Raw genomic sequence first — 27969 nt, 5'->3', positions numbered from 1 at the left:
CATCTGATGGTCAGAAGGCAAACTGCACCGAACGAATCAAATCACAATGTGATGAAGAGCGATTGAGCAAACGAAGCAGCAAAGTTAAGGTGACGCTAGCTGGGATTTCAAAATTCTCTGCCTAGGATAAGAGAGAGAAAGTCGCTGCACCCCTGGGGAGGAAGAAGTCAGGTTTAGAGTCGGGGCTGCTCTGTTTTGATTTGAACACAGACAGGCAGAGGGAAGAGACGCGTTGCTGCTCTGTTGGTTATGTATGAGTCAGAGTGTTGTGGTTTCAGGCGCCACTGGAGCAGTCACCCCCATGATCCGGGCTGGCAACGTCAGTGGCACCTTGCCTCCGACAGTCACCACATTTCGAAGTGACTCTGTCACACGAAGCAGCTGGGCCCCATCCAGAGAGACTGGACTCAATGAGAACACAGGGAGAGGGGGAGGCCATTCAGCCCCTCGGGTGCGCGTGGCCCCATCAGTCTCTCAGCTGCTTTTTAAACACATTCTTTCACGGGGTGTGGACGCGTCGCTGGCCGGGGCAAGCATTAGTTGCCCATTCTTAATTGCCGTTGAACTGAGCGGCTCGCTCGGCTATGTCAGAGGGCATTTAAAGATCAACCACATTGCTGTGGGTCTGGAGTGTAGGCCAGACCGGATAAGGACGGCAGATTTCCTTCCCTAAAGGGGGCATCAGTGAACCAGGTCAGTTTTCACAACAACCTACGAGTCGCCACGGTCACCCTCACTGAGCCGAGCTTTTCGACTCCAGATTTATTAACTGCATTTAAGTCCCATCGGCCGCTGTGGTGGGATTTGAACCTGCAACCCTCAGAGCACGAGCTCGGGTCTGTGGACTAGCAGTCCAGGGACGTTGTCACTGCCTCCACCATCATGCTCGGACGTATAAAGCCTGTCGATCTGACCAAAAAGGGGAGGCAGTAAAAGAGGTGACAGATTGTAGAAGCGAGACTTGCACCGGTAGAGTGAGAGGAAACTTCCAGAACATAGGGGCCAGGCAGCTGACAGTAAAATCAGGGACATTCAAAAGGTCAGAGCTGGAGGGGGGCTGAAATCTCGGGGTGGGGGTGGTTGTAGGAAGTTGGGGGACGTTACAGAGAGGCAGGGAGGGGAAAGGCCTTGGTCTGGTTCTGTGCATTTACCCGTGCAGTCAGCGAGAGGAGACAGCAGTGACATCTCTGCCACTTGGGGATATTTAACGCTGGTTTACTGTTCAAGTGGAGGCACGACCGAGACATGTTCTGACAGAGTGAGTCAGACATCACGACAAACTATTTATAGCTGTGAGAGGCAGGAGCTGGGGTTTTCTGAGTCATCTCGGAGTGATTTATTCAACCAAAATTGGTAGAAAAAAAAGTGCCCTGCACGTAGACTGAAATGTCTAGAAACAAAACCATGTTGTTCAAATGAAAAGCAAATCACAGCCCAAACAGAAGGTCTGTTAGTAATAGACATCGGCAGGCAGAATTCATTTATTTTTCACTTTTATACAACCGCATGCGTTGGGCAGGGTCTCATTAGTGACGGCGCTGCGCCGAATTTCGTGACAGAGTGGGAGACAGCAGTAACCTGTCTCGTTTCGCCGCAGGGTCAGGAGAAGCCGGACGCACATTCGGCACATCCCCAATTTGCTTCTGCTGGCTCGGAATTGGTTGCCTCAGAAAGGGCAGCATGGTAGCACACGTGGCTAGCACTGTGGCTTCACAGCGCCAGGGTCCGAGGTTCGATTCCCGGCTTAGGTCACTGTCTGTGTGGAGTCTGCACGTTCTCCCCGTGTGTGCATGGGTTTCCTCCGGGTGCTCCGGTTTGCTCCCATAGTCCAAAGACGTGCCGGTTAGGTGGATTGGCCATGATAAATTGCCCTCAGTGTCCAAAAAGGTTAGAGAGTTTATTGGGTTATGGGGATAGGGTGGAAGTGAGGGCTTAAGTGGGTTGGTGCAGACTCGATGGGCCGAATGGCCTCCTCCTGCACTATGTCTTTGGCACGTTTGCCAAAATGTTGGATTAATCCTAAAATCAGAACATTGAGGAGTTCCAATATCAGCCCGAAATCGATGCCAACGAATGGGAACGGCGATCGAAGCTTTGAGCGAGGGTGCGCTGCCGATGGGAAAAGAGAATACGGCGGCCAAAGAATTCAGGCCTTTTGCTTTGGTCTCGCTTGTAATGAGCCAACTCCAGAAGCCTCAGAGGCAAAAAGCTTGACCTCTTGGAAATGAATCAGCTCTCGGAAGAGCTCGGTATTTTTCTACATAATTAATTCTCGAGTTGTGGAACCGCCAACAAGGCCGACAGTTACGGCCCACGCTCATTCTCTTTCAGTCTTTGCGAGCGCCACTGACAAGGCCAACACTTCAACCTCTGCAGTCCCTGTGCTGCAGGGGTACCCACGGTTCCGCCTGGGAAGGAGTCCCAGGAATTTGACCCAGAGAATTGAAGGAATGACGATATATGAATAACCTGCATTTCTGCAGCACTTTTCTCAGCCTTGGGCTGGGCTAAAGCGCCTCACGGTCAGAGCTGTCATCTCTATTGCAATTCAGGGATTTCGACGTGGAGGTTGGGCTGGTGGGGGACTTGGGAATGATGGTGTAACCATGCTTCTCCTGCCCTTGCTCCTCCAGGTGGATGTTGGAGACAGATTCCAGAGGCATGGTGAAGTTGCCCTGGGCTGAAAGTCCCACTATAGCTCCTCCAGAGTCACTGCAATGCCCGTGGCTGAACAAAACGCTCGCCTCGAGATTTCCACAGTTTACAAGGGCGGCACTATAGCACAGTGGTTAGCACCGTTGCTTCACAGCGCCAGGGTTCCAGGTTCGATTCCTGGCTTGGGTCACTGTCTGTGCGGAGTCTGCACGTTCTCGCCGTGTCTGCGTGGGTTTCCTCCGGGTGCTCCGGTTTCCTACCACTAGTCCTGAAAGGCTTGCTTGTCAGGTAATTTGGACATTCTGACTTCTCCCTCCGTGTACCCTGTTATGTTATGTACTCTGGGATAACACAGGCTGCAACTCGATGCAGCTTTGACCAAAAGTTATTCCAGACTTTGAAGTAAGTTCAATGTGATTTATTGAACCATTAGCACAGTTCTCTATGAGTTTGACTCGCCTGCTAATTCTGCTATAGTAACTCAGTCTAACTAACCAGTCTGCTCTAAGCCACGTGGTGGGTGTGATGCTTCTGATCTGCCCCTGTCCTACTCGCTAAGTGCCGCCTGTGGAAAGAGACAGAGCATGTGTGCCCTGTCCTTATATATGGGTTGTGTAATGCCCCCTTGTGGTAGTATCACCTCTGGGTATCTTGACTGCCCATTGGTCGTGTCCTATTCTATGTGTTCATTAGCTGTATGTCTGCATGTCATGATGTCTCTGGTGCTCCATCTAGTGTTTACTTAGTCATAGTGCATTTACATTAACCCCTTGTGTATTTACAGAGATGCATATCACCACATACCCAAGCAGGCACTGGAGCGTGGCGACTAGGGGCTTTTTACAGTAACTTAATTGCAGTGTTAATGTAAGCCGACTTGTGACAATAATAAAGATCATTAACTAGCAAACTTCGGCAGCAGTTTCTAAAATCCCCATCAATGCCAGCATGTTGGCTTCCTTTAGTTCAGCAACACCTCTCTCTCTCTCGCAATCATTGCCTGCTGTCATAACATGCCCCTGCACCAGTAGGAAGCTGGCACGTTTAGTACCTTTGTCCAACAATGCTGCCAACAGAAGGTGCACATGTTAAATTGCACCAGTTAAGACAATTCACACCAGAGCCTGGGAGTAACCAGAACGGACTGACCCAACGCTGTCCTTTTCAGAATTCTTCCAGCCGGCAATGACACAGTTTCGAGCGGGAAAGACTTGCATTTCTATAGCACCTTTTGCAACCTCCAACGCCACGATGTGCTTTGCAGCTGACGAGGCACTTGTTGACGTGTAGTCACCGGTGTATTGTAGGAAACGCGGCAGCCAACGTGCGCACAGGAAGATCCCACAACCAGCAAGGTGATAATAACCAGATCGCCTGTTTCATTGACGATCGGTGAGGAATAAATGTTGGGCACTATCCAATGATCAAATGTACTGATTGCGCACTTTTTAAAAAAAAGACGCGTTGGAGTGAGCTTTACAGAAAAAAGCCTGTTACTTAGAGGCAAAAACCTCTCGTGCTCGATTACTAACCTTTGCTACAATGGCACACGTCAACATATCGCCCTCCTCAGCTGCACTTCCAACTGGGAGGCAGGGTGATGGGCATTCCAACGTGCCAACACGATAAAGGTCGAGAATCTGCCGACTCCCAGTGCGCAGGTTCATTTTCCCCCCCCCGCACATAAACCAGCTCCATCTGGGAGCATTAATCAGGGAAACAGTTTTGCAGCTACACTTCCTGGAGGGAGAGCAGCGTCACCATGGAAACACTCCTCTTCACGTCGTACCCAGGCTGAACATTGAACAGCTAAAATACATTCGGAGATTGATTCAAAGCACAAAGTTGGCCATTTGTATTGGAGAATAGCAATATCTCTAATTGACTTAAATGAGTAACAGGAGGGGCGGAAGGATGGCACAGTGGTTAGCACTGCTGCCTCATGGCGCTGAGGTCCCAGATTCAATCCCAGTCCCGGGTCACTGTCCATGTGGAGTTTGCACATTCTCCCCGTATCTGCGTGGGTTTCACCCCCACAACCCAAAGATGTGCAGAGTCGGTGGATTGGCCACGCTAAATTGCCCCATAATCGGAATATTATTTTCTTAAAAATGAGTAACAGGACCATCGATTATTAAGCGTTAATCATAAATAGGCCAGCGCATCTCCCATGCATGATATGTTATGGATACAGTTCCAGACCCTTATAACGCTGGATTACCAGATACACAACATGATTAAGACTTCTGGGTTATTCTGCCACACCGATATAAAACCCATCTTTCACACTGATATGTTAATATTTAATGGTGGAAAAACTTTACACTGATTGCCATGTAGGACACTGACCTCCTGAAGACCTATCTCTTTGATAATGCTTTTGGTCATCTGGTCTAATATGTCAGTGAAAAGAGAGACACATGGTCGAAGCTTTTCACCTTGCACTCATCAGGACAAACACAAGAACACCAGGTTTCAGACGGTTCATACTACAGCAAAAAAGGCTGCTGTTTGGTTAGTGAGTTGACTCACCTGTGCTTGCTAGAAGTGACATGCATTCACACACTGCGACCCGTTCTCTGTAACCTAAAGGAGTATGTTCAAGCCTTGTACCTTTTTTGAATTACCCGGGAGCTAGAAGAGCCTATCTTTCCTTGCTGCTTCCTCCATGGCAACGCCTCAGCCTATCAGAGTCGACTTGCCAACCAATCAGCACCCTGTGTTGCTGGAGTATAAATTGTGATCTTTTGAAATTTGTCATTCTTGCATTTGTCCTGATGAGTGCGAGGTGAAAACATTCAGCAACATGTCTTTCTTTTCAACACTATCCAAATCCTGTACTACCAAGTGTCAATCGAATAGCTCCTTGTGATACTCAGTGTGATATAATGCTCCCATGAAGCACCTTGGAAAGGTTTTGCATGTTAAAGATTTACTTTTTGTTGTTGAATGCAGAGTTACAACTCACTGGATAATTCCCCCAATTTTACTGTGAAACTTCCAGATCCTTCTCACAGTGTTTGCAATATATTCTGTAACTGAAGCAGGCAACAGAAACAGGATTTGCTAAAACAGTAACAATTTGGAGTACAGCCAGGGTTAAATGAATCATATCGTAACCCATTGTGACTGAGGCGCGAACCTTTGGCATAGTCTCAAGATCTGTTGGAGAGGGGAACAGAAGGTTAGATTAGGGGTTGAGTTCCGTAAGAGAGAGTGCTGGGGGTTGGGGGAGGGGTGGGGGAGTGTAGGGATGGGCTAGCTAATGGTAGAAGACAGTTATCGGCAGCCAGTTTAGATTTAAGAACATTATAATAAGTTGACTGCAACAACCAGCCTCCAGAAATGGGAATCCAATAACCAGTATTCGCTGGACTGTCAATCGGATGGGGCTGTTTTGAAAACCAGATCAAGCCCTTCAATTGAGAGTTCGCGAGGCAGTTCACCAAGCACACGGAGGTGTTTCACCAAGCACACGGAGGTGTTTCACCAAGCACACGGAGGTGTTGAGAAAGGAGATGGTGGCTGCGATGAAGGAATGGGTGGAGGAGGTGATGGCTCCGGTGACGGCGGCAGCGGTGAAGCCATCGGCCGAGGTGCGGGAGCAAGGAGAGAAGCTGGAGGGGGTGGAGGAGGCTCTGTCGCAGCAGAGCGACCAGTTCACCTCGAGGGTGAGGAGCTGCGGAGGGTGGCGGAGGCCAACAAAGGGCTCGGGGCCAAGGTGGTCAAAGGCGCTGGCTGGGCCCATGAGGGGGATGGGAGGAGTGTACCCATGGAGGTTCCTGCACTCGGGGGAACTGGAGTATTCATTTTTCTCCCCGGAACACAAGGAGGATAGACTTTTTCATAACAAAAAAAATATTTTTTTTAAACAATATTAATTTATAAAATACTTTTGAAAGATTACAAAGAAAAAAATGAAAGGCTCATGGTCATGGAAATCGTACTCTTCATCGATTTCTTTCTTTCATTCTGATCGATCATTACGAACAAGGATCAGGAAGGTGTGGACCATTCAGCTGCTCGAGCCCCTCTGCTATTTATATCTGATGCGATAGTAACCTCAAATCTGCATCCCAGTCTCCGGATGATATTCCACCCCCTTGCTTACCAAGAATCTATCCACCTCGGTTCTAGATTCTCCCACAAGAGGAAACATCCTCTCCACATTCACCCTGTCGATACGCCCCAGGATCTTGTATGTTTCAACCAAGTCACCTCTTCCTCTCCTAAACTCCAATGGATACAAACCCGGCTTGTCCAACCTTTCCTCATAAGACAACCCGCCCATTCCGGGACTTATCCCGGTAAACCTTCTCTGAGCTGCTTCTAACGCATTTATATCCTTCCCTAAATAAGGAGACCAATACGTTACACAATATTCCAGACGTGGTCTCACTGGTGCCCTGTATAACTGAAGCATAACCTCACAACTTTTGTATTTAAATCCCCTTGCAATAAATAATGAAATTCTATTATCTTTCCTAACTACTTGCTGTACCTATATACTAGCTTTTTGTGATTGATGCACTAGGACACCCAGGTCCCTCTGCATCTCAGAGCTCTGCAAGCTCTCACCATTTAGATAATTGCTTCTTTTTAATTATATCTGTCAAAATGGACAATTTCCCATTAGCCTATTTGCCAGATCTTTGGCCATTCATTTAACGTACCTCTATTTTTGTAGCCTTCTTGTGCCCCCTTCACAAACGTTCCTATCTTAGCGCCTTTGAACGAAAATCGCTTATTGTCACAAGCAGGCTTCAAATGAAGTTACTGTGAAAAGCCCCTAGTCGCCACATTCCGGCGCCTGTTCGGGGAGGACGGTACGGCAACCATCCCTTCATTCAACTCCTTTATATAAATTGATAAGAGTTGAGGTCCCAGCACTGATCTCTGTGACACATCACTCGTCACATCCTGCTAACATAAAAAAGATCCATGTATGTATACTCTGAGCCTCCTGTTATCTACACCAATATGTTACTCCCAATACCATGGGCTTTTATTTTCTGCATTAATCATTGATGTGGCACCTTATCAAATGCCCTCTGGAAATCTAAGTACAGCACATCCACCAGTTCCCCTTTATCCACAGCACATGTTACTTCATCAAAGAACTCCAATAAGTTGGTTAAACATGATTTCCCTTTCACAAAACCATGTTGACTCTGCCTGATTACTTGATGGCACCTCAGTTGATAAAGTAGCTGGTCCAGGTCACTGGGAACAGGCCTGGCTCATAGGTTCCACCCAGTGGCTTAGGTTTCAAGTCCCTCCCCTGTACTTGCTCATCTAGGCTTGGGTGGCAGAAGGGATGTCGCAATTAGCCTACAACCACCAGCTAGAAAGGGGAGGAAGAAATAGCAACGTGAGATTTCCAGCTGACAAGGAGTCTTCGGACTCGAAACGTTAGCTCTTTTCTCTCCCGACAGATGCTGCCAGACCTGCTGAGATTCTCCAGCATTTTCTGTTTGGTTTGGTGAGATTTTCAACTCCTGGCTGCTACACGGTAGTACTGATGGAAAGTGTGTGAGTGTGCACAGCTGGTGAGCTCTGGTAGCACCTCAGTGGCCATATCCACACTAGGGGAGAAATAGTTGACAGAGGAAGAACGGCCACTGTTCAAAGGTCAGCCCTGTGTGTGGGTCTGTGGTTTGGCATAACATCCTGTCAAACATCTGGTACATCAAGAAAAAGTTGGTCTGGTTTTGAAAGCAGACCAAGGCAGGCCAGCAACACGGTTCAATTCCCGTACCAGCCTCCCCGAACAGGCGCCGGAATGTGGCGACTAGGGGCTTTTCACAGTAACTTCATTTGAAGCCTACTTGTGACAATAAGCGATTTTCATTTCATTTTCATTTCAATTCCAAAATATCCCACATCTGGCATCTTTACAAGGTTGCAACCTTGTTGAGCAAAATTGGTTGAGGTGCATCATGGGTTGTTGGAAACACAGGCAACCATTTGTTCGATTTCAAACATGCTTGAGAAATGTGTTACGGTGAGACAAAACCACCCCCCACAGCCAATAAAGGGGCAGAAAGACCGCCGACACGAGCTAAATTCCAAACCCCATTCTCCATACCCCTTCCCGCCCCACTCAACAAATACAACTTAAATGAATGATGGCGTCTGAGTTCAAGAACAACAGGACTGCACCCAACGAGAGTAAGAAGAAGCTATTGAAAGTGCTCCTGAGGGTTAGGGATGCAAGTACTGGAAGAGATGGGCAAACATTGAGTTTCAGCTCATTGAAACTTCCAGGATACTGAGAGGCCTGGATAGGGTGGATATAGAGAGGATGTTTCCACTGGTAGGAGAGACTAGAACCAGAGGGCACAGCCTCAGACTGGAGGGACGATCCTTTAAAACTGAGATGAGGAGGAATTTCTTCAGCCAGAGGGTGATGAAACTGTGGAACTCATTGCCGCAGAAGGCTGTGGAGGCCAGGTTACAGGGAGAAGGCAGGAGAATGGGGATGAGAGACATCTCAGCCATGATTGAATGGCGCTGCAGACCCGATGGGCCGAGTGGCCTAATTCTGCTCTTATATGTTATGGCCTTGTGGAATTTTTAAGTTCTCGTTGCTGAGGCTGGGGCAGGAGAGGGCAAACAGTTAGGCCATGTGAGAACGGGTCAGGCTGGATATTCTGATTTTCTTTTCTGCTATTTAACGGTTTGGTGGGAGGGGAGATGTGGTGGAGCCAAATGAGGCCTCCAGGAGCTCGGCGGTGAGTCCACAATCGGCCAGGTCCTCATTCCGTCTGCCCACAGCTGACACTTCCCTGGGTTTACCCCTGGAGGGAATGCTGGGAAATCTGATCGGACAGATTGTTGGAGGTACCACCACATGACCCTCCCGTCTCCAACATGGGGGCGAGAGGGTCATGTGGTGATACCTTCCCCCCCCCCCCACTTCCCCGTCTCTGTTCCTGCCATTGGTCCTCCAGTGTAGCCATCGTCAAACCACACCATCTTCCTAAACCAATCGCAAACCGAACAGACACTTGGTTAACCAATTAGATGATTCTTGGTTGTCAGTTTCCACCCATTTATAATTGTAATAATGGATAAATTAAAGTGCTCAATGGTAACAAAAAAGAATATTTTTTGTGACCTACCCCCGAATAAAGGAATTTCTAAGCAAGGTGGCTAAAAGCAAAGTTCAGGGGATTAAACTCTGGAGATTCCCAGCCAAATCCAGAGCGTTGACAAGCTGGCGAACAGTGTCTATTGTACTGAGAAAAGCCATGTTAGTTCAGAAATTGTTAGGAGGGTTAGGGGGAGATGGGGACGTTTTTACCACCCAGAGGGTTGTGGACGTTTGGAATTGACTGCCTGGAAGAGTAGTACAGACAGAAACCCTCAACCACCCCCCATTTAAAAGAAGTCCCTGCAGGACAATGGACCAAGGGAAAATGGGGTTTGCTGCATGGCCCGTTTTCCGACCGGCACAGACACAATGGGCAGAGTGGCCTCCTTCTGTACTGTAACAATTTGATGATCCATCAGTTGTTGGTGACAGAAATGGAAACCATGGGGGCAATTCCCTCGAGTTCATTCTAAGTGCTCCCACCAGAGGGGAAACCGAGATGTTCCCCCTAGGCGCTGCTCAGGTGCTAGTCAATAGCACGTCAAAACATTTTTGGAGAGGGTCAGGTTTTGCGCTGGCGTTCAGGGGGCGGGGCCTAAACTCAGCGACAGGTCCCACTTATATGAACAAATGCAAATCTCTCCTTTGAAATAGCCTGGACCTGTCGATCCAAGAGACTTGTAAAAGGCAATGGACCCGTGAAATTGAAAGCAAACAATGCAATTCAAAATTTGTAGGCTTCTAAGAATGCCCAGAGGCTTGAAAAAGTTAAAGGGAAATTTAATTGCCTAAAAACACGCTATAAAGGTTTCCAACATATTAAAGGGAAGACATTCACCTTCTTCTGGCAGATCATTGATATTGACATTCTGGGAGAGTCATCAAAGGGTTCCATTACATCAGAGGGTAAACTTTAAACTACAGCTGGACTTCTTCAATGATTTCCAAAGCTACAGAGGGCAGCCCTACCACACGAACATCCTGGAAAAGACCCCTGACCTGAGCCCCTCCAGCCCAGCACAAGCCCCCCCACAACCCCCAGCTCCCCTGAAAGCCCCCCCCCCCTCAGCACCCTAGAGCCAAACAATGCAGTTCAAAACTTTTAGGCTTCTAAGAATGCACAGAGGCTTGAAAAAGTTAAAGGGAAATTTAATTGCCTAAAAACGCGCTACAAAGTGTAGCGAGGGTATTTCCCCCCCGCGCGTCCCCTCGGAGTCCAGGGTGCCAGTTCCCCGCTCGGCGGGACTTGCGCTAATTCACACCCGCTGGACTCCTGGACTCCTGTGGGCACTGGAGCTTCCCAGGAGCCTGGCGAATCGGGCTTCCTGCCTGATATTCACATTCTAATGAATGCAAATGGGAATTAGCGTGCTCTCTCTCACTCTGGATAAGAACCTCATCGAGGCCGGCAGGAACCTGGAGCGGGATTCTCCAACCCTGCGCCGGGTCGGAGAATCGCCGGGGCGGGCACGAATTACGCAACGCCGCTCCGCCGATTCTCCGGCGCGGTTGGCGTGGTGCCGGTCGGGTGCTGCTCAACGCGGCAATTCCCACCCGGCAATTCTCCCCGCGCGATGGGCATGATTCTCCGGCGCGGTTGGCGTGGTGCCGGTCGGGTGCTGCTCAACGCAGCAATTCCCCACCCGGCAATTCTCCCCGCGCGATGGGCCGAGTGCCCGACGAGTTTGGCCGAGTCCCGCCGCCGTCGTTCTCTGTGTGGTCCTACCCTGCGGGACATCGGCGTTCGTGCTGCGGGGGGCGGCCTGGTGGAGGAGAGGGGGGATCTGAGGGGGAGGGGGCCTCCACGGTGACCTGGCCCACGATCGGGGAGTACCGATCGGCGGGCGGGCTTATCCCGGTGGGGGCCTATGTTCCTCCGCACCGGGCCCCTGTAGCTCTCCGCTATGTTGCATCAGGGCCGGCGCGGAGACGTCAGCCCACGCGCATGCGCGAACCCGCGCCGGCCATGGCGCGCATGCGCGGACCCGCGCTGCCTGTGCTGACGCCCGTATCAGCAGCTGGAGCAGCGTGAGGATCTCCAGTGCCGTGCTGGCCCCCTGTGCGGTGCAGGATCGCAGATCCTCGGGGCATGTTGCTCCGGCGTTTACGACGGCGTCAACACTTAGCCCCGGGATCGGAGAATCCCGCCCCGGATCGTCCCTGGTGGAGCGGGCCGGGAGACGCGCAGAAGGCTTGATGCCCGGGGAGAATCCCGTTTTGGCTCCCCCTGCCCCCCACCGATTCAGCAGGCCATCACAATTCCTGCCTGGGGCTAGCTCCCAGTGTCACACTTATCCATTCCAGAGATTTGAGCACCGAATCCCGGCTGAGACTCCAGTGCCGTTCTGAGGGAGTGCTGCACTGTCGGACATGTCATCTTTTGGATCAGACATTAAACCAAGGCCTCAGCTGCCCTCTCAGTGTAAAAGATCCTATAACACTATTCAAGGAAGAACAGGGAGTCCTCCCTGGTGTCCTCTCTGATATTAACCCGTCGACATCGCAGAAAGGAAGCACGTTACCTGGCCAGTACCACAATGCTGTTTATGGGATCTTGCTGTCCACAAATTAGCTGCCACATTTCCTGCATTAAAACTGTCGCTATGCGTGCAAAGTATTTAATTGGCTGTAAAGCACTTTATGATGGCCTGCGGTCACGAAAGGTGCTGTATACATGCAAGTCTTTTCATTCTCTGCAGTAGCCAAGAGGCTGAGGTTTGCTGTTGGAGCGGAGTGGAAGGAGCTTTACTCTGACACTGCCTGCGTTGCAACCCCCAGCTGGGGAAAGCAGTAATGCATAACCTTCCAATTCCCCAACACTAATGCTCACTTCAACAAGCACAGAACTACGCCAAAAATCAAAATCCTGATTGCTAAGAGTCTGCAATCCCCCCCACCCCAAGTAATGGTAACACAGTCGCAAAATTCACGCAGGCAAAAAAGACATTTTACAAGCTCCCATTTTTCACCATGGAAAATGATCAATTTATTGACAGTCTCACTCAATTTAACAGCGCACAGATCAGTTCCAACAAGACAAAGACTCATGTTCTGCGAGTACATGCTCTGTGCCTGGCCCGGCAGTAACTGCTGGCACATTAACTGAAGTGGTGGCAATGAATGCAGCAAAGCCAATGGAGCTGCGGTCCGGAGTGCACACCGCCAAGGTGTGACAAACTGTGCACCTCGTCAGTGGCTCCTTACTCATAATCGCTCCTGGAATGCGCCGGCTGCGGATTATGCTCTCTGCCACCGTTTAAAAATAAGGGGTCGCCCATTTAAGAAGAAGGTTTTTTTTCTCCCAGAGGGCGGTGAGTCTCTGGAACTCTCTTAGTAATAATAATCGCTAATTGTCACAAGTAGGCTTCAATGAAGTTACTGTGAAAAACCCCTAGTCGCCACTTTCCAGCGACTGTTCGGGGTTCTCTTCCTCAAAAGGCAGCGGAAGCAGAGTCTTTGAATACTTTTAAGGCAGAGCTGGATAGATTCTTGGGTAACAAAGGGGTGAACGGTTATTGGGGGTAAGCTACAATCAGGGCAGCCATGATCGCATTGAACGGCGCAGCAAGCTCAAGTGGCCTCTTCCCGCTCCTAATACGCATGTTCGTACGTATTATCCATAAGATGTGCATTTGTCTAGACTGCAAAATCTAGCCCAGGTGACCCATTCCTGATCCCATTCCTTATTAAAACGTATTCCAAATCCCACTGCTATTACAGAAGCACTTCTACTTGAGTTGGGCATGAGGGCCTGGTAGATGGAGGAATATGGGGTGTGTGGAAGTTGTAGTCTTCACTGGGATCTGTTACAAAGAGGAAACCATAGCTTCTATAGAGTGACCTTAGTGCATGTGCAATGGCAAACGGCATAGAATTTACAGTGCAGAAGAGGCCATTCAGCCCATCAGGGGCTGTTTAGCACAGGGCTAAATCGCTGGCTTTGAAAGCAGACCAAGGCAGGCCAGCAGCACGGTTCAATTCCCGTAATAGCCTCCCCGAACAGGCGCCGGAATGTGGCGACTAGGGGCTTTTCACAGTAACTTCATTGAAGCCTACTTGTGACAATAAGCGATTTTCATTTTCATTTCATTTCATTTCATTTCATCGAGTCTGCACCGGCTCTCTGAAAGAGCACCCTACCCAAGCCCACACCTCCACCCTATCCCCATAACCCAGTAACCCCCACCCAACACTAAGGGCAATTCTGGACACTAAGGGCAATTTTGCATGGCCAATCCACTTAACCTGCACATCTTTGGACTGTGGGAGGAAACCGGAGCACCCGGAGGAAACCCACGCACACACGGGGAGAACGTGCAGACTCCGCACAGACAGTGACCCAAGCTGGGAATCGAACCTGGGACCCTGGAGCTGTGAAGCAATTGTGCTAACCACTATGCTACCATGCTGCCCGGCACTATGCTACCATGCTGCCTGTCATGGCAAAACTGAACAAACTGCACCAGTAATGAAGACAAGAGTTAGAGTCACAGAATGCTGTAGCACAGAAAGCGGCCATTCGGCCCACCCTGCTGTGCCAGAAATTGCAATGCATTTATATAGTGCCTTGGGAGATCTGAAAGCTCTGAACAGCCAATGGAGCCTCGACAGACTCGCCAGGAGTTGACAGACAACTGGAGGATGGCCATAGGTTACCTGCCTCTTCCCTTTCCAAAGACAGACCTGATTGCCTTCCCCAGATTGAGAACTGAGGACTTATCACCCCCTCAAACTGCACCGGTTTTACAATGCTGGGGCATCCCCTGAAAAAGGAGTGCCCTTAGAGAGGTGTAATAACCCTCATGAAGCCCATGGGGACATCTCAATTGATCTTCCCGTGGGGTCCCGTGGAATACGAGCTTCCCCGCACAGCTGGGTTTATAAATTCATCTTATAGTAGCCGGCCCACACTGGGACGGGCATGATCAGGAGTCCGGGTTGGGATCTTTGAACTGTCAGCTGTGCTGCGGCCTCTGTTTTTTGTCGATTCACCAAACATCGTATAACTTGCCTTCTCAAACCTCTTCAGCTTTAATAGGAGTCCTTTAAATGTACGGCAGGTTCTGATGGAGTGGATACAGAGAGAACATTTCCACTTGTGGAGAATAGCAGAGCCAGACGCTGTCAACATAAAGACAGTGACCAAGAGATCCAATAGGGAATTCAGAAGGAACTTCTACTTCTCCAGAACTTTTGCCCAAGGTGTGGTGAGAATATGGAACTTGTTCCCACCCGGGAGTGGTTGAAGTTAACAGCACACATTAACTTACAGGGAAACTGGACAAACAGATGAGGGAGAACAGGAAAGAGGCTCGCGATGGATGCTAGGTTTAGTCGAGGAAAGATGAGAGGAGACTCAAGTGGAACTTAAACACTAGTATGGACTAGTTGGGCCAAATGGCTGTTTCTGCCGTGCAATGATCAGTCATGATCTCATTGAATGGCGGTGCCGACCTGATGGGCTGAATGGCCTTCTTATGGTCCAATCCTATGTTGCTTTAACACCCAAAGCAAAACTGCCCACAGCGAAGCATGGAATGGAAATCACCATTAGTTACTTGACTGCAATGACCTACATCGGGTCGTGATCTCCCCAGGGTTGATTTCAAACAATAATGCTCAGACATGTCTTTGCAGATTACCGCGAAGCTGCTGAACAATCTTCCACCCGGCCTGTCCTTAACACACAAAGCCCCACTCACTGTTCTACGCCGCAGACAGACTGTGTTCCTTTGTGTTCATACCATGGGCAGGTTGTCACTTGACTAACGTGTACTAATTGCATCACAATTGCCCCTGAGGGCCGCTGCACACCTCAGGGAGGAGTGTTTGCACTTGATAATCTGGAAACACAGCTCACAATCACAGCAGCCCCAATATTGGAGAGAGGGGCCTTTCCCCATTTACAGTCCAGGTCCATCCCTGCTAATAAAATGGCCTGGGGAAGTGGCAGCGATTAAACGGACTGCAGCCAACACTTTATTGAACATTATGTGTGAACAACATTTAGGGAGAATTCAGCAGGATTACAACCTGGGGGACAAATGTCAAGAGCCTGTCTCGGTTAATTAAAGACACTCCCTGAGAGTTAACCAGGGAAGGTGACACATGTGCAGTCACAGACATGCCCCAGGGGATTTCAAAGCTCCACACTTTGGGTGAGTTTTGGAATAAGGTTAAAAAAAAAGCATGACATCATTCAAAGCCTGGGCGTCACTGACTGAGGGGGTGGGTGTCACTGAGTAACAAACACCACACAGTTCACCCCCTCCCCCTCTCCCCTCTCAAACTCAATAACATTGGAGAGGGTGGGGTGGGATATACCTGCCCCCAAACCCGGTACCTGGTCTGTCTCCATGCATTTACTGGGATGCACTTATAATGTTTGAATGTTAAACCTTAACCGCTAATCAAATGCATTTATTGAAAAAGACAATATTTAGACAGAAGCTGGGAGTGGGAGTAGGGGGGAGTGGGAGTAGGGGGGGGGGGGAGTGGGAGTAGGGGGGCAGTGGGAGTAGGGGGGGAGTGGGAGTGGGAGTAGGGGGGAATGGGAGTAGGGGGGGAAGTGGGAGTAGGGGGGAAGTGGGGGTGGGAGTAGGGGGGGAGTGGGAGTAGGGGGAGTGGGAATAGGGGGGCAGTGGGAGTGGGGGGGGGGGAGTGGGGAGGGGAGTGAGAGTGGGGGGGGAGTGAGAGTGGGGGGGAGTGAGAGTGGGGGGGGGAGTGGGAATGGGGGGGGAGTGGGAGTGGGGGGGGGAGTGGGAGTGGGGAGGGGGAGAGTGGGAGTGGGGGGGGGGTGGGAGTAGTTGGGGGGGGGAGAGAGGGGGGGGGGGGGGAGTGGGGTGAAACTTGCATTGAAATTACAATCGAGTATAGCTTCTCCTGGAAGCAGTGTGGCTGGTGGAGCGGGGGGGGGGATTTTAACCCAGGGCGAAGGAGACTGGATAAAGCTTACCTGAGCATTCCACCTCATCATCTCCAAACATAGTCTCTCCAATGTGTTCCAATCGCTCTGTCTCCCCAGCCGGCGATCGAAGGGGTGAAGCCCCTTCACTCAGTTTCAGGGGAAGGAATGATGTTTTGTTTCTGTTTTGTTCACCAGCTCTTCCCCCGGTCTCCATTCCTTGTACCTTCCATTCTGGGCGAAGATGTCTCTATCCCAGGAATGAATGCACCGGGTATATTGAATCTCTCTCTCCAAATATATATATATATAAAAACACAGCACCGATCCTCAATCGCAGAGTCCCTTTAAAGAGGAGGGGTGCAAAGCCATAATAGTTTGGCAACTGGGAGACTGGGTGAAAATATCCAGCCTTTGGGAACAATCCTATATTTTTTTTAGACGGTTAAAAATAAATTTGGAGGAGTGAAGAAAACTAACTTCATTTGAGACAGTGCAGCACACATTAAAAATCCGAAGGCAGGCTCAATTGATGTTGAAACTGGTTCCTGGGGGGGGCGGGGGGGGGGATGTCAGCCAGGCAAATCCCAGTGTTAATCCTGCCTCTGGCCGCTCCCTCGCCCCCAGGTTGTTTGCACGATCAAGGTGCAGCCCTGCTGCTGAACGTTGCCAATGTTAATCCGCCATCCACATTGCTCGCCTTCCGATCAAAAGTCAGTGAAACTCCATCGCCTTCTGTCCCTTTCAAACGATTAAATAATCTCCTCTCTCTCTCTCTCTCCCTCTCCAGCCTTTCCCCCCCAAACAATACAAAGCATAGGCACGCTACGTTGAAAACGTCGAACTCCCAGCATCAGCTCTCTCCTGTGTATTGGGGGGGGGGGGGGGGAGTGAGTAAAATGATTGTTGTGTTAACCCATTTGTGAACCTCGCCGTCCATTCCCTCATCGCCTTAAAAATGCATTTGATTCGATACAAATCTTTCAGCTGCTTTGCACTATTTATTCCCAGATCCAATCTGCCACTGACCCTCTCAGACACATTTGAAATTGGACACCAATGAGTTTAGATTCAGCAGCTTTCATCCAGTTGGGTTTGCTGCACAACTCCTCCTGAGGTTTGATTTCATCATTGGATCAATTCCAAGCCACCCCCTCTCTCCCAGACAGGTGAGTTTTCCGGTTCAACATGTTTGTGGAAATCTGCTTTCTAATTCTTCAAACTCCACTGCCACCCCCGCCAATGATTTCATCAGGATCATTCCTCAGGTGCTGGTAGCCCTGGAGCCCGTCACTGTTTATCATGTGTGTGTGTGTAGGCAAACAGGTAGTGAGTTTCCACAGTTAGCGGACCGCGGAGGGCACCATGGACACACGGGGTCCTGTCTCTATCTCAGCATTACCCACGCATGTCACAGCCAGGAGCCACCATTTCCAACATCCATCACCCAAACCTGCCTCCCATCCATTGACTCCATCTACCTGGGGAAAGCGTGGAGCATAATCAAAGACCCCTCCCACCTGGCTTACTCGCTCTTCCAACTTCTTCCATCGGGCAGGAGATACAGAAGTCTGAGAACACGCACGAACAGACTCAAAAACAGCTTCATCCCCACTGTCACCAGACTCCTAAACGACCCTCTTATGGACTGACCTGATTAACACTACACCCTGTATGCTTCACCCATTGCCGTTGTCTATGTAGTTACATTGTATACCTTGTGTTGCCCTATTATGTATTTTCTTTTCTTTTCGTGTACTTAATGATTTGTTGAGCTGCTCGCAGAAAAGTACTTTTCACTGTACCTCGGTGCACGTGACAATCAACAAATCCAAACCAATCCACCATGGGCACACAGTGGCAGCCATGTGTACCATCTACAAGATGCACAGCAGCAAGTCACCAAGAGTCCGAAGACAGCACCTTCCAAACCAGCAGCCTCTGTCATCTAGACGGGCAAGAGCAGCAGGTACCTGGGAACCCCAACAGCTGCAAGATCCCCTCCAAGTCACTCATCACCCTGACTTGGAAATATATCAGCTGTTCCTTCCCTGCCACTCAGTCAAAATCCTGGAATTCCCTCCCTAATAGCCTTGTGGGTGTACCTACACCTCTGGTTCAAGAAGGCAGCTCACCACCCACCTACCTTCTCAAGGGCAACTAGAGATCCTGGTCCAACCTGTGATGCCCACATCACATGAACGAATAAAAAAGAAATGTGACTAATTTGCATTTTGGATGTGTGATAGAGTCTGTGCAGGCATCTGATAGTAACAGTGCTGATATGGTACTGATAGTAACAGTGCTGATATAAAAATGAAATGAAATGAAAATTGCTTATTGTCACGAGTAGGTTTCAATGAAGTTACTGTGAAAAGCCCCTAGTCGCCACATTCCAGCGCCTGTTCGGGGTGGCTGGTACGGGAATTGAACCGTGCTGCTGGCCTGCCTTGGTCTGCTTTAAAAGCCAGCGATTTAGCCCAGTGAGCTAAACCAGCCCCTAATAGTAACAGTGCTGATATGGTACTGATAGTAACAGTGCTGATATGGCACTGATAGTAACAGTGCTGATATGGTACTGATAGTAACAGTGCTGATATGGTACTGATAGTAACAGTGCTGATATGGCACTGATAGTAACAGTGCTGATATGGTACTGATAGTAACAGTGCTGATACGGTACTGATAGTAACAGTGCTGATACGGCACTGATAGTGACAGTGCTGATATGGTACTGATAGTAACAGTGCTGATATGGTACTGATAGTAACAGTGCTGATATGGCACTGATAGTAACAGTGCTGATATGGTACTGATAGTAACAGTGCTGATACGGTACTGATAGTAACAGTGCTGATATGGCACTGATAGTAACAGTGCTGATAATGTGCTGATAGTAACAGTGCTGATATGGCACTGATAGTAACAGTGCTGTTATGGTGCTGATAGTAACAGTGCTGATATGGTACTGATACTAACAGTGCTGATATGGTACTGATAGTAACAGTGCTGATATGGCACTGATAATAACAGTGCTGATATGGTACTGATAGTAACAGTGCTGATATGGCACTGATAGTAACAGTGCTGATATGGTGCTGATAGTAACAGTACTGATATGGCACTGATAGTAACAGTGCTGATATGGTACTGATAGTAACAGTACTGATATGGCACTGATGGTAACAGTGCTGATATGGCACTGATAGTAACAGTGCTGATATGGTACTGATAGTAACAGTGCTAATATGGTACTGATAGTAACAGTGCTGATATGGCACTGATAGTAACAGTGCTGATATGGTACTGATAGTAACAGTGCTGATATGGTACTGATAGTAACAGTGCTGATATGGCACTGATAGTAAAAGTACTGATATGGCACTGATAGTAACAGTGCTGATATGGTACTGATCGTAACAGTGCTGATATGGCACTGATAGTAACAGTACTGATATGGCACTGATAGTAACTGTGCTGGTATGGTACTGATAGTAACAGTGCTGATATGGCACTGTCAGTAACAGTGCTGATATGGTACTGATAGTAACAGTGCTGATATGGTACTGATAGTAACAGTGCTGATATGGCACTGATAGTAACAGTACTGATATGGCACTGATGGTAACAGTACTGATATGGCACTGATAGTAACAGTGCTGATATGGTACTGATCGTAACAGTGCTGATATGGCACTGATAGTACCAGTACTGATATGGTACTGATAGTAACAGTGCTGATATGGTACTGATAGTAACAGTGCTGATATGGCACTGTTAGTAACAGTGCTGATATGGTACTGATAGTAACAGTGCTGATATGGCACTGATAGCAACAGTGCTGATATGGTACTGATAGTAACAGTGCTGGTATGGCACTGATAGTAACAGTGCTGATATGGTACTGATAGTAACAGTGCTGATATGGCACTGATAGCAACAGTGCTGATATGGCACTGATAGTAACAGTGCTGATAATGCACTGATAGTAACAGTACTGATATGGTACTGATAGTAACAGTGCTGATATGGTACTGTTAGTAACAGTGCTGATATGGTACTGATAGTAACAGTGCTGATATGGCACTGATAGTAACAGTGCTGATATGGTACTGATAGTAACAGTGCTGATATGGTACTGATAGTAACAGTGCTGATATCGTACTGATAGTAACAGTGCTGATATGGTACTGATAGTAACAGTGCTGATATGGCACTGATAGTAACAGTGCTGATATGGTACTGATAGTAACTGTGCTGATATGGTACTGATAGTAACAGTGCTGATATGGCACTGGTAGTAACAGTACTGATATGGCACTGATAGTAACAGTGCTGATATAGTACTGATAGTAACAGTACTGATATGGTACTGATAGTAACAGTGCTGATATGCCACTGATAGTAACAGTGCTGACATGGCACTGATAGCAACAGTGCTGATATGGTACTGATAGTAACAGTGCTGATATGGTACTGAAAGTAACAGTGCTAATATGGCACTGATAGTAACAGTGCTGATATGGTACTGATAGTAACAGTGCTGATATGGTACTGATAGTAACAGTGCTGATATGGCACTGATAGTAACAGTGCTGATATGGTACTGATAGTAACTGTGCTGATATGGTACTGATAGTAACAGTGCTGATATGGTACTGATAGTAACAGTGCTGATATGGTACTGATAGTAACAGTGCTGATATGGCACTGGTAGTAACAGTACTGATATGGCACTGATAGTAACAGTGCTGATATGGTACTGATAGTAACAGTGCTGATATGGCACTGATAGTAACAGTGCTGATATGGCACTGATAGCAACAGTGCTGATATGGCACTGATAGAAACAGTGCTGATAATGCACTGATAGTAACAGTACTGAAATGGTACTGATAGTAACAGTGCTGATATGGTACTGATAGTAACAGTGCTGATATGGCACTGATAGTAACAGTGCTGATATGGTACTGATAGTAACAGTGCTGATATGGTACTGATAGTAACAGTGCTGATATGGCACTGGTAGTAACAGTACTGATATGGCACTGATAGTAACAGTGCTGATATGGTACTGATAGTAACAGTACTGATATGGCACTGATAGTAACAGTGCTGATATGCCACTGATAGTAACAGTGCTGATATGGCACTGATAGCAACAGTGCTGATATGGTACTGATAGTAACAGTGCTGATATGGTACTGATAGCAACAGTGCTGATATGGTACTGATAGTAACAGTACTGATATGGTACTGATAGTAACAGTGCTGATATGGTACTGTTAGTAACAGTGCTGATATGGTACTGAAAGTAACAGTGCTGATATGGTACTGATAGCAACAGTGCTGATATGGTACTGATAGTAACAGTGCTGATATGGTACTGATAGTAACAGTGCTGATATGGTACTGATAGTAACAGTGCTGATATGGTACTGAAAGTAACAGTGCTGATATGGTACTGATAGTAACAGTGCTGATATGGTACTGAAAGTAACAGTGCTGATATGGCACTGATAGTAACAGTGCTGATATGGCACTGATAGTAACAGTGCTGATATGGTACTGATAGTAACAGTGCTGATATGGCACTGATAGTAACAGTACTGATATGGCACTGATAGTAACAGTGCTGATGTGGTACTGTTATTATTGTTATGGGGGACTTTAACTTTCCAAATATTGACTGGAAATGCTATAGTTCGAGTACTTTAGATGGGTCCATTTTTGTCCAATGTGTGCAGGAGGGTTTCCTGACACAGTATGTAGATAGGCCAACGAGACGCAAAGCCATATTGGTTTTGGTACTGGGTAATGAACCAGGACAGGTGTTATATTTGGAGGTGGGTGAGCATTTTGGTGATAGTGAAGACAATTCGATTACTTTTACTTTAGTGATGGAAAGGGATAGGAATATACCGCAGGGCAAGAGTTATATCTGGGGGAAAGGCAATTATAATGCAATGAGGCAAGACTTAGGATGCATTGGATGGAGAGGAAAACTGCAGGGGATGGGCACAATGGAAATGTGGAGCTTATTCAAGGAACAGCTACTGCGTGTCCTTGATAAGTATGTATCAGCCAGGCAGGGAGGAAGTGGTCGAGCGAGGGAATCATGGTTTACTAAAGCAGTTGAAACACTTGTCAAGAGGAAGAAGGAGGCTTATGTAAAGATGAGATGTGAAGGTTCAGTTAGGGCGCTCGAGAGTTACAAGTTAGCTAGGAAGTACCTAAAGAGAGAGCTAAGAAGAGCCAGGAGAGGACATGAGAAGTCTTTGGCAGGTAGGATCAAGGATAACCCTAAAGCTTTCTATAGATATGTCAAGAATAAAAGAATGACTAGGGTAAGAGTAGGGCCAGTCAAGGACAGTAGTGGGAAGTTGTGCGTGGAGTCCGAGGAGATAGGAGAGGTGCTAAATGAATATTTTTCGTCAGTATTCACACAGGAAAAAGACAATGTTGTCGAGGAGAATACTGAGATTCAGGCTACGAGACTAGGAGGGCTTGAGGTTCATAAGGAGGAGGTGTTAGCAATTCTGGAAAGTGTGAAAATAGATAAGTCCCCTGGGCCGGATGGGATTTATCCTAGGATTCTCTGGGAAGCTAGGGAGGAGATTGCTGAGCCTTTGGATTTGATCTTTAAGTCACCTTTGTCTACAGGAATAGTGCCAGAAGACTGGAGGATAGCAAATGTTGTCCCCTTGTTCAAGAAGGGGAGTAGCGACAACCCCGGTAACTATAGACCAGTGAGCCTTACTTCTGTTGTGGGCAAAGTCTTGGAAAGGTTTATAAGAGATAGGATGTATAATCACCTGGAAAGGAATAATTTGATTAGAGATAGTCAACACGGTTTTGTGAAGGGTAGGTCATGCATCACAAACCTTATTGAGTTCTTTGAGAAGGAAACCAAGCAGGTGGATGAGGGTAAAGCAGTTGATGTGGTCTATATGGATTTCAGTAAAGCATTTGATAAGATTCCCCACGGTAGGCTACTGCAGAAAATACAGAAGCATGGGATTCAGGGTGATTTAGCAGTTTGGATCAGAGATTGGCTAGCTGGAAGAAGACAAAGGGTGGTAGTTGATGGGAAATGTTCAGACTGGAGTCCAGTTACTAGTGGTGTACCACAAGGATCTGTTTTGAGGCCACTGCTGTTTGTCATTTTTATAAATGACCTGGAGGAGGGTGTAGAAGGATGGGTGAGTAAATTTGCAGATGACACTAAAGTCAGTTGAGTTGTGGACAGTGAGGAAGGATGTTACAAGTTACAGAGGGACATAGATAAGCTGCAGCACTGGGCTGAGAGGTGGCAAATGGAGTTTAATGCAGAAAAGTGTGAGGTGATTCAATTTGGAAGGAATAACAGGAAGACAGAGTACTGGGCTAATGGTAAAATTCTTGATAGTGTGGATGAGCAGAGAGATCTTGGTGTCCATGTACATAGATCCCTGAAAGTTGCCACCCAGGATTGTTAAGAAGGTGTACGGTGTGTTAGCTTTTATTGGTAGAGGGATTGAGTTTCGGAGCCATGAGGTCATGTTGCAGCTGTACAAAACGCTGGTGCGGCCGCATTTGGAGTATTGCGCGCAATTCTGGTCGCCGCATTATGGGAAGGATGTGGAAGCATTGAAAAGGGTGCAGAGGAGATTTACCAGAATGTTGCCTGGTATGGAGGGAAGATCTTATGAGGGAAGGCTGAGGGACTTGAGGCTGTTTTGTTAGAGAGAAGTAGGTTAAGAGGTGACTTAATTGAGGCATACAAGATGATCAGAGGATTAGATAGGGTGGACAGTGAGAGCCTTTTTCCTCGGATGGTGATGTCTAGCACGAGGGGGCATAGCTTTAAATTGAGGGGAGATCGATATAAGACAGATGTCAGAGGTAGGTTCTTTACTCAGAGAGTAGTAAGGGCGTGGAATGCCCTGCCTGCAACAGTAGTGGACTCGCCAACACTAAGGGCATTCAAATGGTCATTGGGTAGACATATGGACGATAAGGGAATAGTGTAGATGGGCTTTAGAGTGGTTTCACAGGTCGGTGCAACATCGAGGGCCGAAGGGCCTGTACTGCACTGTAATGTTCTATGTTCTATGTTCCACACGGATAGTGACCCGGGACCAGGATTGAACCCGGGTCCTCGCCGCCATGAGGCACTGCGCCACCGTGCTGCCTGCGTATATGATTGTAATTGATCATTGAGTGGCCCATCTCCTTAGCTACTGAACGGTACTGGATGTTACAAGAATGTACACATGTGTAAGGTGTCTTTAATTAAAATTTGTGGTTAAAACCGAAGCCACATCTGTCACCAACCAGCATTTTTTATTTTGGACAAGATTGTTACAGCTGTGATTTTTGCACAGATTTGTTAACTTAACTCAACTCAAGACTTGAAGCCTCAGCTCCCAGCACAACCGGACATGCCATGGGTTTTGTCGCCTTTGTGCAAGGTGGGGGCTTTGGTTATCGATCTTCGTTTGGCTTTATTGTCACGTGTACCGAGGTACAGTGGAAAGTAGTGTTCTGCCTACAGTCCAGACAGATCATTCCATGCATGAAAAACATAGGACATACATAAATCCACAATGTAAATACATAGACAAAGACATTGGGTGAAGCAGACAGAATGTAGCACTACTCAGTAGAGACGATGCGTGGAGAGATCAGTTCAGTCCATACGAAAGTCATTCAGGAGACTGGTAACAGCGGGGAGGAAGGTGTTTTTGAATCTGTTAGTGCGTGTTCTCAGACTTTTGTATCTCCTGCCCGATGGAAGAGGTTGGAAGAGAGAATAACCCGGGTGGGAGAGATCTTTGATTATGCTGCCCACTTTCCCAAGGCAGCGGGAGGTGTAGACAGAGTCAATGGGTGGGAGGCAGGTTTGTGTAATGGACTGGGCTGTGTTCACGACTCTCTGTAGTTTCTTGCAGTCCTGGGCCGAGCAGTTGCCATACCAGGCTGTAAGGCAGCCGGATAGGATGCTTTCTATGGTGCATCTGTAAATATTGGTAAGAGTCAATGTGGACATGCCGAATTTCCTTTAGTTTCCTGAAGAAGTATAGGCACTGTTGTGCTTTCTTGGTTGTAGCGTCGACGTAGGAGGACCAGGACAGATTGTTGGTGATGTGCACACCTAGGAATTTGAAGCTGTCGACCATCTCCACCTCGGCACCATTGATGCAGACAGGGGTGATCAGGAGCACAGTCCTGACCTGATGGCTGCTGTGGCGAATTGGCTGCTGCATTTAGTGCAGTACAGCAATGAATGCACTTCAATGGACACCATTGGCTGGGAAGTGTTTTGGGGTGTCCTAGGGTTGTCAAAGACATGATATAAAAGCAAACCTTTCTCTTTCTTTGTTTTTGTACTTGAGTCTATGGAGTATAATTTTAAAGCTGCGGGTTCTACAAAACTTGGTAAGATGGTAACTAGTGAAAAAGGAAAGAGTCTCAAGCGCACAAAACTGCTAAAATTATGGTGGTAAACCTCCTCTATATCCTTTTCAAGACCTTGACATCCTTCCGAAAGCGTGGTGCCCAGAATTGTACACAATATTCCACCTACAAACCAGTGATTTGTAAAGATCTATGGGGAAAAAGCTGGATTGTTGGACTGCATTGGGCTGTTTATTTGAAGAGCTCGCAGCAGCATGAATGGCGTCCTTCTGTAGTATACGATTCTGTCCGATTCCAAGACTTCAGGATGTCCCAAAGCAATTTACAGCCAATGAGGTGCTATCTAAGTGTAGCCACTGTTTCTTTTTTTAAATAAATTTAGAGTACCCAATTAGAGGATAAATGGTCGGCACAACATCGTGGGCTGAAGGGCCTGTACTGTGCTGTACTGTACTGTTCTATGTTCTAATTCATCGTTTCCAATTATGGGGCAATTTAGCATGGCCAATCCACCTACACTGCACATCTTTGGGTTGTGGAGGCGAAACCCACGCAAACACGGGGAGAATGTGCAAACTCCGCACGGACAGTGATCCAGAGCCGGGTTCGAACCCGGGACCTCGGCGCCGTGAGGCAGCAGTGCTAACCCACTGCGTCATCGTGCTGGCCTCTAGCCACTGTTTCTAACCTACAGACACAGATGCCAATCAGTTTACCCCCAGCAAGGTGCAATAAAGAGCAATGTGTTAATGCCGAGATAATCTACTTTGGTGATGTTGATTGAGGGATAGATATTGGCCATGACCCTAGGGATAGCTCCCCTACCCTGCTTCGAAAAAGTGCCATCTGGGACCTTTTATGTCCACCTGAGAGAGGAGATGGCACGTCGGTTTCATACCTCCAAAAGTATTCCCTCCGGTACTGCACCTGGAGTGCCAACCTAGATGCTGTGCTCAAATCTCTGAAAGAGTAACCTGAACCCACAACCTTCTGACTCAGCTATGGCTGACAACCTCCTCCTTCAGTTTCTAATGCCCTAATAGGTCATTGGCGTCCACGGACTTGCATTGAATTGGTCGGGATTATTCTTGAGAAAGTACTGTGGTCGTTTACCGTTGCCTTCTGCAGAATGGCTAACGGGGAAACTCGCCGCACTCTTACTCCCTACTATTGTTGGGATTTACAGGCGGAAGATTAACCTGTTTGGCCACGTTGTGATCACACATTCCATGGCCATCAGGTCCCGAGGTGGGACTTCAACCCAGTGCTTCTGGTCCAGAGCTAGAGACGATATCCACTGCACCACAGGACCCCCAACTATCTCACCACCACCTTCTCAGGGCAACTAAGCCCGGGCAATTAAAATGCCCAGCTTGCATTGACCATGTTTCAAGGCTTTGTTTTTTTAGGCATTAGTTTCTTGTATTCTCTTCCTGCTCCTGGGGATGCAGGCTTTTGTCTGTTTTCATAGCTAGTAATTCCTGGAGCAGGCCGCTAGTCTGTCCTGAATGGCTTCTAGCACTAGGGGCGCCACTGCACATCAAGAGTGGCTGACCAGGAGTCTATTACTGCCAGCTATTGCCCTGCTGGGTGGATTTGCGGGTTGATACACTCAACCTATTTGACTGCGTTATGAAGGCACCTTCCTCGGCCCATCAAGACCTGGGTTGGGACTCGAACCTGGGGCTTCAGAGACAGGGCCGCTACCCACTGCACCACAAGACCTCCTTCAGGCATTAGTCTCGCCCAACCAGCAGCGGGAGCTTAAAACTCACTGCTTCAACCTGGGCCGGCAGCCTGATGGTCCCTGGGCTGGGAGTTGGTGCGCTGTGAGCACAGGCTGTGCCCTTATCCATTATGTAAATAAAAGGGTATGGTGTCGAAGGACTGGCCTTGGCGAGATTATTGCACTGTA

The 27969-nt window shown here is 48.0% G+C and overlaps 1 protein-coding gene across 1 annotated transcript in view; it reads right to left on the bottom strand.

The window, feature by feature from the left end:
- The window catches only part of LOC140399255 (ral guanine nucleotide dissociation stimulator-like), a 183856-nt gene extending 166398 nt beyond the window's left edge, over window positions 1-17458 (bottom strand). The window contains exon 1 of the mRNA XM_072488696.1: window positions 16707-17458. Coding sequence (XP_072344797.1) covers window positions 16707-16727 — 21 coding nt within the window. The 5' untranslated portion in view covers window positions 16728-17458. The remainder of the gene's footprint in view (window positions 1-16706) is intronic.
- Window positions 17459-27969: the final 10511 nt, after the last annotated feature.

The sequence above is a fragment of the Scyliorhinus torazame genome, chromosome 22 (assembly GCF_047496885.1).
Source record: "Scyliorhinus torazame isolate Kashiwa2021f chromosome 22, sScyTor2.1, whole genome shotgun sequence".
In the NCBI taxonomy this organism is placed as follows: Eukaryota; Metazoa; Chordata; class Chondrichthyes; order Carcharhiniformes; family Scyliorhinidae; genus Scyliorhinus; species Scyliorhinus torazame.
The sequence above is the reverse complement of the archived record's forward strand: the minus strand, read 5'-3'. Positions and strand labels throughout refer to the sequence as shown.